Here is an 18,683-nt window from a genome sequence, read left to right on the forward strand (position 1 = left end):
CGTATTAGTCATAGGTACTAAACTAAGGAGGAGCTAATTAAAATCTGACCGTTTTTTATTACAAAATACTATTGACTATAAATGGGCTTAAGCACAAAAATGTGGTAACTAAATTATGTTATTTAATGGGCCACTGAAGTTACTCCAAATTTCTAAACCAAGCTATACGTTAAAACTAAAACTCAATCCCTAACAAGCCTAATAAACGGATTCAAACTAGACTAGATTATACACGAGCAATTAATACATGATCAATAAACGCAAATCAATCACTGTTAAAAACAACAGCGGATTGATTTCTAAAAAAATGTAGGACACCAAAATGGTCATGCATTATTTTACAAAGCCATGTACAAATGCACATAAATATATATTACTTTAAACCAGCACTACCCTTCGAGACATAAAACTGTACTTTTATGGAGGTGTAAGCTGCAAATAGAACGCATTTCCTTGTTGTTCCCACTATAAGTGCATTAAGGGAGCTGCACCGAGCAAGGCGCTCCAGTTAAGAATACTGGGGTGGTTAATTACCCTAAACCGGTTTCGCTTAAAAGCGTCGTAAAGCTATTACCCTATTTATAGCCACTAATTGTTCTATTCCTCTCAAAGGGTCGTGAAAACTGGAATTTAAAACTATAAGTGCAGTTCCTTAAATACTTAAATTATTGTTAGTGCTGTAGTGGTAAGGAGGGGCAACAACCAACAAAATATTAGGAATAAGTTGAACATAAAGAGTTAAAAATGTAATTAAATTATTCGTTTATTGCTAATTGTATGATACAATGCGCTTCACGACCCTAATGGTTCTATTACTTAATTTATTTTAATAGTTGAACCGATTTTTTGGTTTTGAACATTTATTGACGTTTTCTTCAATCTACCATAAGAAATAACGTAAAAGTTTAATATCATCCCTACACCGTACGCTAGTGTGTCGGTTGCCTTTAAATTTTAGATTTCATCCATCAAATGAAACAAGAATAACAAATGTATCGGACCTTCCACCAAAACCCAGATTTATTTACCAGATTTTTTTTTAATTTTTTTCTAGCTAAAGAAAAATTGCCAACACATAAGAAAACGTTGCATGTCATAGCAGCCCCCCCATACATTGATGTCAGCGAAACCAACGAACGGAATCAACAAAGTCCTCGCATCAACAGCTGTTAACCAACATAAGCATCAACACTGCAGAACAGCTGATTACCAATTACTCTGACGGACTTATCAGCTGTGAATGCTGGAATGTAAGTGACATACTAGTGATAAGAGTGTCCCATTGATGCTAAGTGACGAACCTCCCATCAATCCAGACTTATCAACGAGACGAGTGAATTAATTTTAAACATTGCCGGGACTATTAGCATAGTTCTCACTTTCAGTAGCCTTATTTACAGGTGCAAATACATTCGAAAGTAAACGATTATAATATGTATTTGTAAGTGTCAGTGTTATCGATTAAATTTTCACTTACATTACTCACTTGTGAAACGCCTCAAATAATTTGTTGAGTGCTAGATTTATTGACAAAATCTTCTCATCTTCATACGTTATTTTAAGATACACAATATGTGAGACGGTCAAGAACACATTTATGTTAAAATTCAAACAAAATTTGTTTCGATACGCAGTGTATACACCTTTAAACTGTTTGTAAGAAATCCCGTATAAATTTTAATTTATTGAATAATTGTTTTTATACTCCCAAATTACCACGTGGGCTTAGATTAGTTCTTAAGGGTACAAAAATTGCATTAGAAACTCATCATAACTCCCCAAATATGTTGTGAAAATCATAAGCTGATTTCTAGAATACACCATCTAACCTCGCGTTCCAAATATCTGCGTTATGCTCAGGGTTAGCAAAATCCCAACACAATTCTCTACGTTCGCAGAAAAAGCACGATAATTAGTCAAAATCGGACTGCAATTATCGTAATTGCCCCATAATTGATCACATTGTCAATGAGGTCCCTGATTATGCATTGTGCTTGGAGCTATTGACCGAGCTGACCCCAGTAAATTTTTAATCGTTACATCTAATTAGAGCTTCCTTGTGCTGCCAAACTCAAAAACGTAATCAGAAGCACAGCGGGTGTGCCGGGAGGAGCTTAATTAAGTCAAAATCTTCACTCACGAAAACAACTGAGGTATACACTTTGTTTTGACGAAGAGAACCCAATGTGCTAAGTTATAAAAGTGAAATTTTGAAGGATAAATTTTCCTTGATTTCGCAAATTTCACTGGGTCATGAATTTAAGTTATAAAAATCAAGTTTGTATAAATAGTTGTATACTTTTTTGATCATTTTAGTTTGAAATCACGACCATACGAAAGTAGGTAAAGCCAAAAATAAATGTAAATGAGTGTAGGATGAGAGGCTCATTTACCAACAAACTTTTAATAATTAATTTTTAAAGTTAATTTTTAAACACAATTAAAAACAGATTTCCTTATTACGACAGGAAATAGCAAATATATTAATAGCCCCGAAACTAGGAGGAAATATATTTTTAAAACACTCAACACACTTTCGGTATTATAAGGTACATCGTGTCCCCATAGTAATAAGTTAAACGAAATTAACAAGGTAAACCAAAAAATCAAAGCAAAACTGTTAAATTTACCATAGTGAAAGGTAGGGAAGCAAAATAATTTACAAAGCCATATCATATCACACGCTGGACAACAAAGGACATTCCATCGAAAAACATAATAAAGCGGTGGTCACGTCTGCCTTTTATAACTACAAATTAATCCGTTATCATGCAAACTACAAAATTAAAGTTTATGATACCTTCGTTGAGCATTATCATTTGAAATCTGTATGGATAAAATGGCGACACATGTTGTATTTGAATTCATTTATGATACGTGGTACTTCATCGACTTCAGTGGAATGGTTGAATTGCAATGAGGTTTTTTTTCATAGAATGTTTGAAATATTTCTGAAATTTACCTTTGCAACCCCCTCATGCTAACTCATAGTGGCTGAAGACGGTTGATTCTTGGTTGCTAAAAACCCCTTTTCAGTTTACTTATGGCTTCCAACTTTCAGGCAATACAATTTGCTCGGTATACACAATTGGCAAAAAATGTATTTATGTTAAACCATTCACTATTTAATACTGAAGGTAAGACACACTAAATCTTCACATTCCTCATAATTCATCAAGAACAAGAAATATCAAATACCTACATCAATTAATTCAAATGTAGATAGAGTCAAAAGCAGTACTCAAACTTAAAAACTCTATTTATTTTATATGTCAATACTAAACTGCCAAAAGATTGAATTAGATGTACAGCCAACACAAAACATGGCTTTTGTACGGAAAACCAAACTAACCTGAGTTCATTGACCTACGTATGTTCCAAAGGGCTCACGTAGTTTCCAATCCACAAACAAGTCTTAGCTTGTATGCGAACGTGATTTCTAAGAGATATTGACGGCAGTAAAGTTCAACTTAACTTCGGCGCGTTAACTCAAACTGTAGCTTAACTTGACGTCTTGTTGAAAACGTTTCCCACCCCAGCATCCCAAATTGTTTATGTATGGCCTCTAAAAACGCTGTAAAAACTTAAGTCACCATTGTGGAAATATAAAAAAGTTTTGTTTTTGGAAATCTTTTATGTTAAGAAACTACGCAGATTAATGATCGAGTCTTGCATTTAAAGAAAATACATAGGCTACATCAATGGCAAAACCGACGTTAATAGATGTGAACATCAAACGCAAGCTTAAATTTCCCAAAATATGTCGTATATTTGTGAATCTTAATTGGAAGAGGTTAATTGGTAGTGGGCCTTAATTGGCGTTGGAAATAGTTACTGGTCCATATTTAGCAAACCACACGTTAGAAATACAACCATAGCTCCATTCCCAATTATTTTTAAATATTTGTATTTTTTCTGCTCAGTAGCCTTATAATTTTATATCGTAATTCCGCTGAGATGTACACGAAGTACGAAGCCTGTGCAATAGAGGTGTTCACTCAAGGGCAAGACAAGGAAGCTCTTGTTAGAGACCCGCATGTTTGCTAATTTGCACCAGGTTTGAGCTCTGCAACGGCCAAATTTCGCAATCTAGAATCAGATCAACTAGGCCTACTTACTTTGAAATAAAAAATTCAATTGGGTTTTCCTTGAGTCCATTGCCCTTTTAACGGTGGAGCGTGCTGGGTTAGTGGTTTAGTGCGGGATTTCAGTCTCTGAGGTCCCGGGTTCAAATACCACTAAGTCACCAATGGATTTTATCTAAATTAGAATGAAGCAACCCCTAGGCCTAGCCTGAAGTAATTTAAAAACAATTCCAGGCTCGTGCCTATATATTATAGCGTCCTAGTACAAAATACCCCCGCCGCAGCAAACCTGCCGACTAAGCGAATTTCCATTTGTCTTAATTGATTTTCAATTAAATATATTTAAATAACATTAGGTTTAACGAGTACCTAGGTTTGCTGCTACAAGGAAACTAATAAAGTGTGTTTTTTTTGTAAAATATTGATAGCTTAGTACAAAATAAATAAATTTGATCAAAATACAAAATATATCCATAAACAAGCAAACTACAACATTTGACAATATTCTCCATAAGAATAACATGGGAATTTTAAATTTACAATTTTTTTAATTTTCTCCGTTACTATTAACCGAACAAAAATACTTTTATATACTAAATTAATTGTTTTTTTCAGCTCTTTAAAAAGGTCTAAAGAGAAATTGGGAAAATTTGTGTTTTGAGGGTCAAAAGTGAGAAAAACCAATTTTTACCCCATAAAACCCCCCGTAAAGCCCCGTTCCCATGGTCCGATCATGCTGGTTCGCGAACTCATTCAAGTTTATCCCGCTTTACACCTTTAAACCAAATTTCATCAAAATCGGACAAAAATTACTTAAGTTATCGCGTTCACGGACGTATATATATGTCAATATATATATATATATATATATATATATACATATATAAAAATTTGAACGAATGGTGTTTTTGGCCTCTGGGGACATCAAAATGAAAAAGTAAATCGGTCCCGGGTCTAGGTCTTACCGTGCCACCTACGGTAATAGCTACTTCCATTGCTATTTAATTATAGCAACATCTTTCAATTATTTTCAAAAACTTCAAACAGTCGCCATTTTTGCTAGGGTGGTCCTTTTGAGATGAAACTTGTGGCTCCTTACTCAGAAAAAAATGGCCTTTAAAATGATGTATCATTTACCATAGGCTTCCATTAAAACCTTTTACTGCATCCTCCAAAGGACGTTCCCTATAAGTTGGTTTTTTAAATTTCAAACAGTCGCCATTTTTGCTACGGTGGTCCTTTTGAGATGAAACTTGTGGCTCCTTACTCAGAAAAAAATGGCCTTTAAAATGATGTATCATTTACCATAGGCTTCCATTAAAACTTTTTACTGCATCCTCCACAGGACGTTCCCTATAAGTGGTAAAAAATTGCATAAGGCAACAAAAGATAGGTAAAACTATAGTATATCCGTACACAAAATATCAGTTGTTTTTCTTTAACCACTCACCAGATATAATGTTGGTTCCAGACATTTTCAACACCCTGTATAAGTAAATGCATCTGAGAGGGGCCAGCAGGAACCCTTCGAGATAAATTGAATATTTGATGTAATGTTAAAAACCCATGAATGTATACGGTACAATTTTTTGTCCTAGGACGCTAGGCACGAGCCCGGTATTGGTTTTTACACTACTCCAGGCTAGAACTAGAGGTTGCGGCATTATCACTCCGATTATCACTTAGATAAAATCCATTGGTGATTTGGCGGGATTTGAACCCGGGACCTCAGGGACCGAAGTCCCACGCTCTAACCGCTAGTCAAGCTCGCTCCCCCACACACTGACATTAGAAAATAAAATACCCCGCAATTACAACGCCACCCCAAGAGGCATAACTTTTATTTTTGACACCCAAATAAAAAAGTTTGACCAGACAACACTAACAGTATAATATTGGATAGATACCTCATTCTACGTCCCTAGACGTATTAATGGACACGACTCTGATATTAAAGAAAGTATTTAAATGTAAACAAAACACGGTTGTAAATAAATATCATTTAAGCCTGTACTTTTTATTAACCAAAACGTTGAAAGGAAAAATTATTTTAAGAGCCATCTTTAACTACCTCCATTTACACGCCAAGCATTTATCCCCAATAAAGTAGCCTAGATGGTATAATAGAGCCACTAAAATAATTTAACACTGATTACTTATTGAATAGGTACAATACCAATTAAGCTTTCGGTCGGATCAAATTATCTCCCTGCCTCAATTAAGATAGTATAGCTTCAGTATAAGGTAAAATGGTCTCTATCAGCACATTGGATATACGGTTAGGCTTCTATTAATACTCTACAGGGATTAGTATAGACCTTTAATTAACTTTATTAACAAAATTTTAAGTTACATAAAAAACCTATTGCATTCTTTCGTATACAAATAAATCAGTAGTGCCGTATCTATAAGATGAAAAACTATATGTCTGTGGGGTTGACCATAGACTTGGTGTCAATTGATAGTGCTAATAAATAATGTCAGGGTTTACCCAACAGACATGCATATTTCGTTACAATGAATGTTATTGCCAATAGTACGGTAAAGTAAGTTGGTCTAGACGATGTGAACAAAGAAACCACACTCCAAATCGGTAAAACAGCGACAGGGAAAAATCGCCACCCTGTATTTAGATCCGGGGAAGTAAAATGTTTCGTCTGGGCAAGACATAAAATTATTCCGACATCAGTCCCAGTTTTTACACGGGTTGGGGCAGTTGTTTGTGTTTTTTGGGGCTGGCGTGGGCATAAAACGCAGGCCCCGGCCGAACAGACCCATACTTAGCTGGAAACCACATCTTTCATATTTCCTTCCGAATGTTATTTTCCTCACGAACGTATAGATCAGCAATAATAACGGCTTCGTTTGTAAGTAGCCTGGGACCATGATATTATTCTCTATATGAAGCATATAAAAAAAACTGTAGGCTGCTTGCTACGTAGCTTAATTTGTGCTAGGTTGCCACCATACTACCTGTAGATTCTATGTATTTCCACAAACTCTCCTAGCAACATATCTAAGCCTCTACAAAAAAACTTCCACAACATATAACTTAATTCTAAATACATAGTGCATTCTTTTAGCTGGAAATTTAATTCATTAATTTATAGATTTAAAATATGTTTTACAATTTGCTAGAAATTTGCCTGCTTTCAGAAATGAGCACCCCATAAGCCCCACGCATCCCATTTTGTTAACCCATTAAAGCTAAGCAAATCCGTTACATAAGACGTAGAACTTAACATTATGTTAAAAATCGCAGTTTATTCCTCATAAGCTATTTTGCAAACTGAAGTAAGGCATCTAAAATCTTGTCACCGCTTAAAATAAAATTCTGATCCACTAAAATTACAAGAACAACCATCTCCCAGTTCATAAAACTTATTAAAAGTGCATCAAAGTTTGAAAGAGGCGAAATGTAATCCCCAGAGACATCACAGTTGCGGAAAGTTTGGAGGGTAAAAGACAAGTTTGTCGGTCATTATCACACAAGTCTCGTAGCCACTGTGTAGTGTTGGTGATAACACCACATCTTGTCTCTTTGTCTGTTACAGAGGTAAGTTTGTCAATAGACAAGTTTGTCGGTCATTATCACACAAGTCTCGTAGCCACTGTGTAGTGTTGGTGATAACACCACATCTTGTCTCTTTGTCTGTTACAGGGGTAAGTTTGTCAATAGACAAGTTTGTCGGTCATTATCACACAAGTCTCGTAGCCACTGTGTAGTGTTGGTGATAACACCACGTCTAGTCTCTTTGTCTGTTACAGAGGTAAGTTTGTCAATAGACAAGTTTGTCGGTCATTATCACACAAGTCTCGTAGCCACTGTGTAGTGTTGGTGATAACACCACATCTTGTCTCTTTGTCTGTTACAGGGGTAAGTTTGTCAATAGACAAGTTTGTCGGTCATTATCACATAAGCCTCGTAGTCACTGTGTAGTGTTGGTGATAACACCACCTCTTGTCTCTGTGTCCGTTACAGAGGTAAGTTTGTCAATAGACCAAGTCGGTCATTATCTCACAAGCCTCGTAGCCACTGTGTAGTGTTGGTGATAACACCACGTCTTGTCTCTTTGTCTGTTACAGAGATAAGTTTGTCAATAGACAAGTTTGTCGGTCATTATCACACAAGGCTCGTAGCCACTGTGTAGTGTTGGTGATAACACCGCCTCTTGTCTCTTTGTCTGTTACAGGGGTAAGTTTGTCAATAGACAAATTTGTCGGTCATTATACAAGTCTCGTAGTCACTGTTTGAAGTTGATAATAACACTACATCTTGTTTGGAAAACTCTTATCAATATCGGACTATCCACATTCTTAACACAACATGTCTAATAGATTCACAAAACGCATAATTGCTTTCACACAACGAATCCTGGTGATTCAATAAGACGTACAGTATCTTTAAACCCACTGGACACGTTAAAACAAATAAGTATCCTAATACAACTCTTTAATATAATTTTTTTAAACTGAAATTCTTTTCATATACACTATACACGCCACCGCATCGCTGGAGGGAACCACGCTATCTGGACGTGATAATAACACATTACCCCGAGAGTTGGCAGCGAGGATTAACGTGTAACAACGACGATTCTATGGTAATTTATGCAGGTCATCTGGACCGAACAGTCCTCGATAAAACTGGGAGTTTCCTTGTCCCGACATTTAAATTTGAATAAATTTTACAAGTTCAATCGTTGCACATTGACCGTTAAAAATTTACAATAAGATTTGCTAGAGTCGAATATTGGAACAATTTGAATTAAATTTACGACAGGCTGCATACCTATTTAATACCTTACGAGTGTCTGCTTCGACACATAGGTAACTTAGCAAAAAAAATATTTAACAGGTTCGTGTTTGACACCAACTAAACTTACACTTTTTTGAGGCAAAGTTTTTTAAAACTAAAACAAACTTCTCTATGCACGACCACACTAGCAATGACCAGAAATAGGCATGTTCACCTAGCAGGGGTGTTTCGTGGTCCAAAGTAAATACATTATATGTGGGGACATTTTCTTGAACATAACCGGAACTATAGAACCTGAATTCACTAACAGTTAAAATGCCATAATACAATTATGAGAATGAGTTTAATGTGGCACTACTCGGCAAGTAGGCTATATTATACATATTCTGAGGTATTATATATGCTGTGCAACCAATGAGAGGCCTTATGATAAAATAAATAACAATTAAAATGCTGTTTTGGAATTAAGTTAATCCGTTGTAATAATTTAAAACAACCGTTAAAAGAAAAATGTGATTTTTAAACAAAATGTCAAATCAGAAAAACTATAGGCTAACCCTAAAAAATGTCACCACGATCATAACTGCAAATGACGCACCGGTACACTGGTTGGCTAATAATTACCAATTAATTCTCGAAACCGTATTGCTCTAAAATATATTTCTAACTTAACCGCGGTCATTGTACCTTGACAATACAAATATAGGCATAAAACGGGACAACAACACGCAATAAGTTGTTTACAGACGGTTTATTCCAATTGGAAGAATAGCTATTTCCACATCGATGCCTCGCTGCATTGGTATTGTGGCATTGCTTCCAGGCAACTCACATATTCTGTTTGACAAACAGTGAGTGTCCTTTTAGAAATAAGAATGATCCGTCAGAAATTTAAATACATTATATTATATTATTGAGTTAGTATATTAATAGTTAATCCCATAATTTATACGAATTTTTGAGTCTATGTAAATATTTTACGTTAATGTACGGTTCATATACGACTGAGTACCTATAATGTATTTCTTGGGAAATTTTAATTAGTAAATAAATTATAAATATTTAATTGTTTAACAAATTCAATATGCGCAAAATAAAAGAAAATGAATGCCAATAGTTAAATTTTTATTTTAGGCTATTTTATTTTATAGCCACTTTACGATGAGAAAACATTCACAGCTTGAGATGAAATAAATAGTTAATAGTCGTAAAAATAGTGAACAGTAACAAATAAATAGTAACAATATAAATATTCACAAATTATAAACCTAAATATTAAAATAAATATTTACAAATTAAAGGGCAAATACAGGTATTTAAAGTATGATGAAGACCCTCAAAATCGAAATCATGCAGTACTTTTCTATCCCCTTTCACCTGTACGCTGGTATGAGCTGAATGTCACATTAATTTTATAAATTGTAGGCTAGGATAATCATTAAATTTCAATATTCAATATTTCAAATACAAAAATAAACAAACTATCTATCTAGTGCTGGAAGCTACAATCTCCACAGCCTTTGGTACTTTCGGCACACAGGTAGTTTTAACTACAGTACTAAAAACAGGAAGAAAAATATATAAAAACTCACCTAATGCTGAAGAGATAGTGACAACCAAAAACGCCACTCGAAGAAAATCCATGACGAGTGAAAACGGCAACAGTTTACTGGGTCCACATGTCGAAAAAACAGGATTTCACTCGCGCAAGAAACGGTAACGCGCTTAATCCAGCACAGCACTTTCACGGGAAAACTGCTGAAGAATATCCACTGTTGTTCTCACTGCGGTGTATTGCACTTTTTGATGGAGTTTTCTCAAAGTTTACCCACAGATGGTCCGCCCACGAAGTGCACAGAATACGTCACAGACGCTCCTAACCACTCGACGCACTGGACCCAACTGGCGCGCGACCGTTACGATCCGCTGACGGTAGTTGCCGCGCCCGCCGCTAGTCGCCCTCAGCGCCACCGTCGTGCATTTGTTTACTGGGACTACTGTTCAAATTTTGACACTCGCCTATTCCAGACAGCAGATGGTGCTCCCTTTGTCGTGCGCGTGCGGGATTTAATTGTACAAAGGTGTAAAAGGTGTAGTTAGCTAAGTGTGTTATCAACGATTTTGATTTAAAGGTTTTAAATGTTATATGCACGCATTATATCGCAATGAAATTAATGACTCTCTGTAAAAGCATTATCGCAATGTGTGTGTAAATTAGAGAACTCAAAATCAATCCAAGTTCAGTACAATTCGAGCTGCTATAAATATCCTGAACCGTCAAAACTATAAAATTAAGCACTATGATAGGAAGGTCCTTAGTGTCCACTACTCACAAAATAATCTGCATTCTATTTTATTATATTTTACATCCCAACGGACAGGTCCATTTTGATAGTAAGTCCACACTTTCGGACAAGACATTCATAAGACTAGTGCTTATAAATGAGAGATAGTTGTAAGAATAAGCTGAATACAAGAAAATAACAATATATAAAGAGAAACAACAAAACCGCAAATATTACAGGTGCTCGTGAAAAAACTTAGAAAAACCATACAATTTCAACAATACATAACGATATAAATGTTAACATAATTAATAACAAAATAAATAAACTAATAGGTTGCAGCAATAACCGCAGTGGAATAACTCATGCAATTATTAAGAAAAGTATTATGGAATATGCTACATAAAAATTGCTCTATCTGTCATTCGGTGTTCTGTATAGAAATTTGCAACTTACAATAGGTCTAAGTGCAATAACCTTTAAATCGTAAGTTTAAGAACGCAATTTTTAGAAGTCACACTAGTATCAGCTTCCATATAGTGCCAGCTACAATTTCGCGTAGAAGCCAACTCCCTAAAATGCCATGCTCACCTTCATTATTTTGAAGAAAAAATCCACGAAAAAATTTGTCACTAAACACCAACGCCAAACGCGACGAAGAAAACAATGAATCGTGAATTATAAACCGTTATCATAATTCATGGTATTTATTTGGTATTTACCTTGAGTAAGATAGAAAAATAAGTTAATTAGTTTACATTATGAGGAATAAAAGAATAATATATCAAACTCTCCATCTTGGTTCTCTTACAAAACTAAGTTGATTACAGGAAAACTATTATTTAGTTTTTTGCCAGTATAATACCAAATAAATATGTCATCACAACCAAAATGCCACTATAGCTTCAGTCGCCCAAACAGTGGCACACCACACACAAACAGACGACGATGTTTGATGTAATCTTCCTCTGTACAAAAGGACTTTTGATGAGTTTAGTTTTACACGGATACATTCGTTTGTGTGTTCCCGGTATAACAATAACGGTTTGTTTGATGAAGGTTGGAACAGCCGCACACACTATTTCTTATCGACGAAATTAATTTGCATGTTAAATAATAGGTAGTTAAGTATTTCTACCATTGAAAACCAGTTACATTATAGACGACAATTTTGAGTCGCATTAAAACTTTAAGTATTTTTTACTGCTTATTTTTTTAGTTTCGTTTAAATAACAATATACACTTAATTGTTTAATCTGTTCTATTTTATTTTTCTGTCTATTTCACTGAATTAATTATCTTCAACAGTTATACAGTAGTAATATTTTCCGCTAGCTTTTATGCATTCATACTGACGATTTTTCATATGTTGTAGGTTGTAAGGGCAAAGCAAGCAGTGACATCAAGGAATAAATTTATGTAAAAATCTTTTAAAATATTTATTTAGGCCTATATATCCTTGATAAAAAAACTAAATTTAAAAGGCAAGTCTAGTAAAACATTATTGCACTATTTATTGTTGATTGTTTACAACACGAGTGATTACATAATAGGAAATATTTACTGTATTGTAGAAGGGAATCCTCGAGACGATTGTTACCCTTTGAATCTCGATTTTACATAATAAAATGTCAAAGTACATACAATACAATGTTGGCCAATATTTATTTTGCGAAAATTCATGACGACCAATTCATAGTCTAATATTCTACACGAAAATATATCATTACAATCAAAATCCAGTAGTTGTCTCCCTAAACTAGAACCACTTTACAGTACTTCAAATTTAGATTTTTATTTAAAGTTGGGAATTAATTTACACAATTACTATCACTGAATACAAAATAAGGGCTATGATTTTTTGACGTTCATTTAATTACTAAAGCATTTCCTGTTACAAATTAAACATGATTGGAAAGGCTCAAATAATTGAATTCTTGTTTGACTCACAGGAGCTCCTCCTGATAAGGGTCCCCCGCATCAGCTGTTCGCTCACACTTTTAGCGTCGAGTGGTTCAGTTCCCTCCCTTGCTTGTTAAATTGTTGATAATGAAGACGTCAGACTGAGATCCCATTTAGCTGGATTTAAACTTCCTGTTATGAAGTCGATTTTCTAAATGTGATATGATAAGGGTTGGTTTCATACTTCTTGTGAAACCATTTTCAATCATATTGATATGTTTACTTATTGTTGTGGCTTGCCCCTGAACTGGTAAGACAAATATAAATTTATAGTGGAATAGTTTTCGTCCCAGTTTAATAAAAAGTTGTAATATCTACAACCATGGTTTTGACGCTAGTTGCGTCATGGTCACGTGTTTGTGTAAATATGACGACGTCCAAGCGACTGACTATGACAAGATACTTCTCGACTTGCTAACTACGTGACCATGACGCAACAAGCGTCAAAACCATGGTTGTAGATATTACAACTTTTTATTGAACTGGGACGAAAACTAAACCACTATTATTTTATATATTGATATGTATTATTGGGTGGTTGCTCCAGATTAAAAAATTATATGGTAGCGAGATAAAGGTTTTAGCATGATATCTCATACACAGAGAAATAAAGAACATTACTTATCCGTGTCTCGTGTTTGACAGGAAAATGCAATCTAAATTCGTTGAATGTGAAAATTTTATCTTTTGCGATATTGTTAAATAACTTGATGTGATGTAGGCCCAATACAAAATGTTTCTAAAAGCAAATTTAACCATAAATGGAACCAAATCAAATAATTTTATTTCAAAGTTAACAATTAATTGCATAAGCTGAGCAAAAATATCTAAATGACACACGAACAACTAAAGTTACGAGTTCAAAAATACGAATGGTTTATTACACAAAAATTATAAGCTATTTTCTGCGTTTTGACATTATTATTCAAGAAATAAGTCTTAAATTTTAACAATAGTTGTGCTAACATTTCAAATACAAAAAACAATGATCTTTTGCAAATATTTTTGCAAAATTGGAAAGACTTTGCGGAATTCCTTTCTTTGCAAACAAATTTAAAATGCTATTTTTGTTTCAAATTTCAATTAAGGTGTTTCGTATCATTGAAGGTAGAAGTAACTCGATAGTATTATTATTGTTTTCGCCGAATATAGAACGAAGAAGCAGAAATAGTTCAGGTTGCTCTGCCACTGATTCTACCAGTGCTGCTACTGGTATAATTGCTTCCGTATGGTACCAGAATCTAAAAGAGCGAATGATACAAATGTTACAAATGTTGTATACTAGCATCATTCGACGTGTTATTGCATGATCCGTCGACCGTCGTCAAAATGCGTCCTTTAAACTCGTTCTAAAATAACTCCATATGGACGCCGCATAGAGTATTAATCTGATGTTTGCGAAGATCTCATTTTTACAACAAACTCGAAGAATATTGCTTCGACGAATAATTTGCTAGACAATATTTTTCGTTTTCTGAGTGTTCAAGGCGAGGTTGGGAAGCTTAGAGTAGTTCAACCCAGTTTGTACAACAAACTCTTAAACTTCGAAGCAATTTCCTTGAATCTATTTAAATGTAAAAGTTAAAACCCACGTTAAAGTTAATTTTCTTAATCAATTTGGAAACTTATATTTGAAATCACTTATATTTATTTTCCCCTACCATAATTCTAGAAAATATTCTGAAGCAGTTTCTTCGAATCGTATCGTAAACTATCTACCATAAGTTTGGATGGTCAAAGTTCCAAAACAATGTCTACAGTAGTTATAACATAAAATATTCATTAGCTGCTTCCATATGCAACACAGTGAGGTATGTTGAGTGAAGATCATGCATTTACAACGCAGTTCCATAATGGACAAACCGCATAGAGGCTGACTCCACCATACACATGATGAGACATGTAATTAATTACAATGAACCTAATCCACGGGTTATGCGTTATGGTGTACATGATGAGCGCAAAGTCCTACATAGCCGACTTATCATGTGGATACTTATTGCAAACTATAATGGAGTTTAAAGATCATATTGAATACTTTTGGGAAATGCGAATGTTATGCAAAATGCATAGTTATTATGTATGGTCGAATAACTATAGTAAGGTGGATGATATACAAATCGTATACTTGTCATTTGCCCCTATTTAGAATAGGAATTGTATACCAAATATGTACTTATTATGTATTGTTGAAAACTAATTTGGCACAAGAATTAAACCTAAATTACATACTTATTATGTATGGTTCAATGTTATTGTGCTTTTGGTTATGAATGTTGATGACTTAGGCCTATCAGTTTTATGTTAATTTCATCTATAAGTATAAAAGAGGATGTTGGTATATATATATATATATATATATATATATTTATATTTGGCAGTGATAAACTCAGACACCGCTGAACCGATTGCCACGAAACTTGGTACATACCTGTAGAATTTCATGGAATAGGTTTTTACACCATCAATTTCGTGATCCGTCCAATCGGCTCCGCCCCAGTGGCTCTGGAGTTTCCCATGTTAACCTTATGAGAAATGGAATTAATGAATCTTAACAGCTGTTTCAATTAAACAAGTTGGTTCTGTTCTATAATGTTCAATAGCATTAAAGTTACAAGGATTACCAACAGGGTGCAGCACTATTATTTCTTTTACATTTATGACAACAGCTAATTTGCAACCAAACGGTGAGTGAGCATAGCGAACGAACTTCAACCTGGAGGCGAGTTAGCGTAGTGAACGAGCTAACCTGAAGGTAAGTGAGCGTAGCGAACGAGCTAACCTGAAGGCAAGTGAGCGCAGCGAACGAGCTCCAACCTAAAGGTGAGTGAGCGTAGCGAACGAACTTCAACCAGGACGTGATTGAGCCATGCGAACGAGATCATCTTGAAAATTAAGAAGTTAAACGGGGCAAAGCCCGTGGGTTACAGCTAGTAGCCTATAAAATCTTGTAGGTTAAACATTTTTAAAAGGGAAAATATCACGTTTATTGTGGATATTATCAAAATGAAGGGGTTGGATCGAAATTTAAGTTTCTATTTTGCAATAAAACACGGAATTATATCCTAATAAGTTATGAAAATCTAATAGTTTGTTAATGCAAATGCATACATAAGATAAATTGAATACAATCAAGAACCTCAACATTGCAATGTTATGAACAAATGATTGCACGGAGAAAAATTACATTTTTTAAATCACCAGGAGCTAACATTGTCTTGGTAAAATTATTCGTCCCGATAGTCACAGAATGCAGCGCTTGCCTTGTATTCAAAGGGTTGCCGGTTCGATCCTGAGAAAAGTCAACATCTGTTTAATAGTTTAATACAAGAACCAGCTGATCTTTGATCTTAGTCAGCAACATATCTACACAAAACCACAGATCATCTCATTCAGCAATCATCGTTAACTCTTCTTCGTCTTAAAATAATTTATTTTTTTAATCCCTATTTCTAAAAAAATTTTCAAGCTGTATTTTGTGCTGCAACTTTTCATTCCTTTCAATATTTAGAATGTGTTTGTCGTAATCCGTGCTAGTTTTCAATTTCCAATGCATTTATATAAAAAAATATTAGTTTGAAATAACTACTTGAATAATAGGAAATATAATTTTTCATTTCAAGATATTTTGCGTTACTTGTTAAAGGGTAGTTGATAAACTATATCAAATTATGGAAATATAAAAATACCCCCGCCGCAGCAAACGTGCAGACTAAGCGAATTTCCATTTGCCTGATTGGATTTCCTGAAATGTCACCTTAAAAATATCCCATTTATTCCCAATTTAAATAAATTTAGTTTAACGAGGACTTAGGTTTGCTGTAACAGGGAGGTAAAAAGTGTGTTTTGTTTTTGTAAAATGTTAATAGTTTAGTAAGATATAAATGCAATTTATAAATTTTTGATCAAAATATGTCCATAAACAAGCAAACTACAACAGTTTTCTTTTTTTTCATAAGAATAACATGGGAATTTTTCTCCGTAATAATTATACGCATAATAACACCACAATATACTAAATTATTAGTTTTTTAAGCTCCACAAAATGGTTTGGAAAGAAATTGCTAAATTTTGTGTGTGTGTTTTTTTATGGGTAAATCCAATTTTACCTCATTAAACACCCTTCCCAAAGTCCGATCATGCTGGTTCGCGAACTTGTTCGAATAAATGTAGGTGTACACTTTACCGAATTTAATTAAAATCGGATAATTTTTCCTCGATTTATCATGCTAAAGGAGTTATCATATATATGAATTTGAACGGATGGTGTTTTTCGCCTCTAGGGACCTCAAAACAAAAAAGTAAATCGGTTCCGGGTCCAGGTCTTACCATGGGTACTACGGTTATAGCTTATTCCTTATGTGGGAAATTCACTAAAAACATTCTATTTATACATCTATATTCTTTACTAACGACAACACCACTGTTACAGCTCCCACATTGGACTACTCAAGTGTTAAGGGCTGAATTTTCATGCTATAAAATTCAACCGATATTGAAACCCCTATTTCAGGCTCCTAGGATGTCAAGCACATGTTGCTGATACTGAGTAATCTACATATCGATCAGGACTAGGGAAGTAGGTACTTGAGCTACAGCTGCGCTGATCAGCTGGGCTTATAATAATCAACCCTCCATGATTACTATAAGCGTCTCAGACCCGTGTTGCTCACTGGCTGAGGATTACTTGTTTATTAATCGAAACATCCCTTTAGAATTATGTAATCATAGCATTAATACTGGAACATTCTATGTACGTATATGGTATATTATTACAATATTACTATTTGTGTTTTGCAGTTTTCTTACTTTTCATCTTCTTTTTTTTTGAGGGAACATACTGTTGTCTGAAGGGTAAAACATTTATGGCAGAACATATTCTTATTTTCCAAGTTTTCAATCGTACACTCTTCATACTTGTGAAGGTTATATTATATTATATTATTAATTGTATTGTATTATATTATTAATTATATTGTATTATATTATTTAAAAGTTTTTTTAGGTCTCTAAGAACATCTTCTGGGTTCAGTTTAGATTTTTATAATTTTTGTCTTTGTACTCTTGACTACTTTTTGAGGGTGTTTTCACTTCTTAAAAGTTTAAAACATGTTTTGAAAATAATATCCTTCTATGTTTAATATTTAGTATTTATACTTATAGTATTATTTCAGGACGTTATTCACATTTTCGACATTGTTAAGTAAAAGAACTTTTTTCGCAAGTTATTTCGTTTATGTTTGTATTTTAAGAAGTATTGGATATTGTTGCAAGATGGAAAATGAGGATGAAAAAGGCATTTCTATCAAAATTTGAAACTAAAGTCAAATTACCTCAATCATAACGATTTTTGCAAATTAATTGTCCGACCTATATCTGCTCTACTTCCCAAAGGAAGTAGTTGTCAGTTTTCAATTAACCTCCGTTTCTGCGATGTTTTAGTTTATTAAATGTATTTATTCACTAAAATAATTCGAATAAATCGGCAACTGAGTCATAATAAAAACACAAGTTTATTAACACATTTTGCACATAATTTCCTTCAGTAAAAATTCACAAAGAAATAAATTAACATAATTCTTTAAACAAGTC

General features: G+C 34.2%; 1 protein-coding gene across 3 annotated transcripts in view; it reads right to left on the minus strand.

Moving 5' to 3' along the window:
• LOC128985827 (hemicentin-1) overlaps positions 1-10,734 on the minus strand; it is a 165,548-nt gene extending 154,814 nt beyond the window's left edge. For all 3 annotated transcript variants that reach the window (XM_054405744.1, XM_054405745.1, XM_054405743.1), the window contains exon 1: positions 10,437-10,734. In XM_054405744.1, the coding sequence (XP_054261719.1) occupies positions 10,437-10,488 (52 nt within the window). In that variant the 5' untranslated portion in view covers positions 10,489-10,734. The remainder of the gene's footprint in view (positions 1-10,436) is intronic.
• Positions 10,735-18,683: the final 7,949 nt, after the last annotated feature.

This window comes from Macrosteles quadrilineatus, unplaced genomic scaffold (assembly GCF_028750875.1).
Source record: "Macrosteles quadrilineatus isolate MER2022 unplaced genomic scaffold, UCM_ALF_1.0 Scaffold_2__2_contigs__length_208266976, whole genome shotgun sequence".
In the NCBI taxonomy this organism is placed as follows: domain Eukaryota; kingdom Metazoa; phylum Arthropoda; class Insecta; order Hemiptera; family Cicadellidae; genus Macrosteles; species Macrosteles quadrilineatus.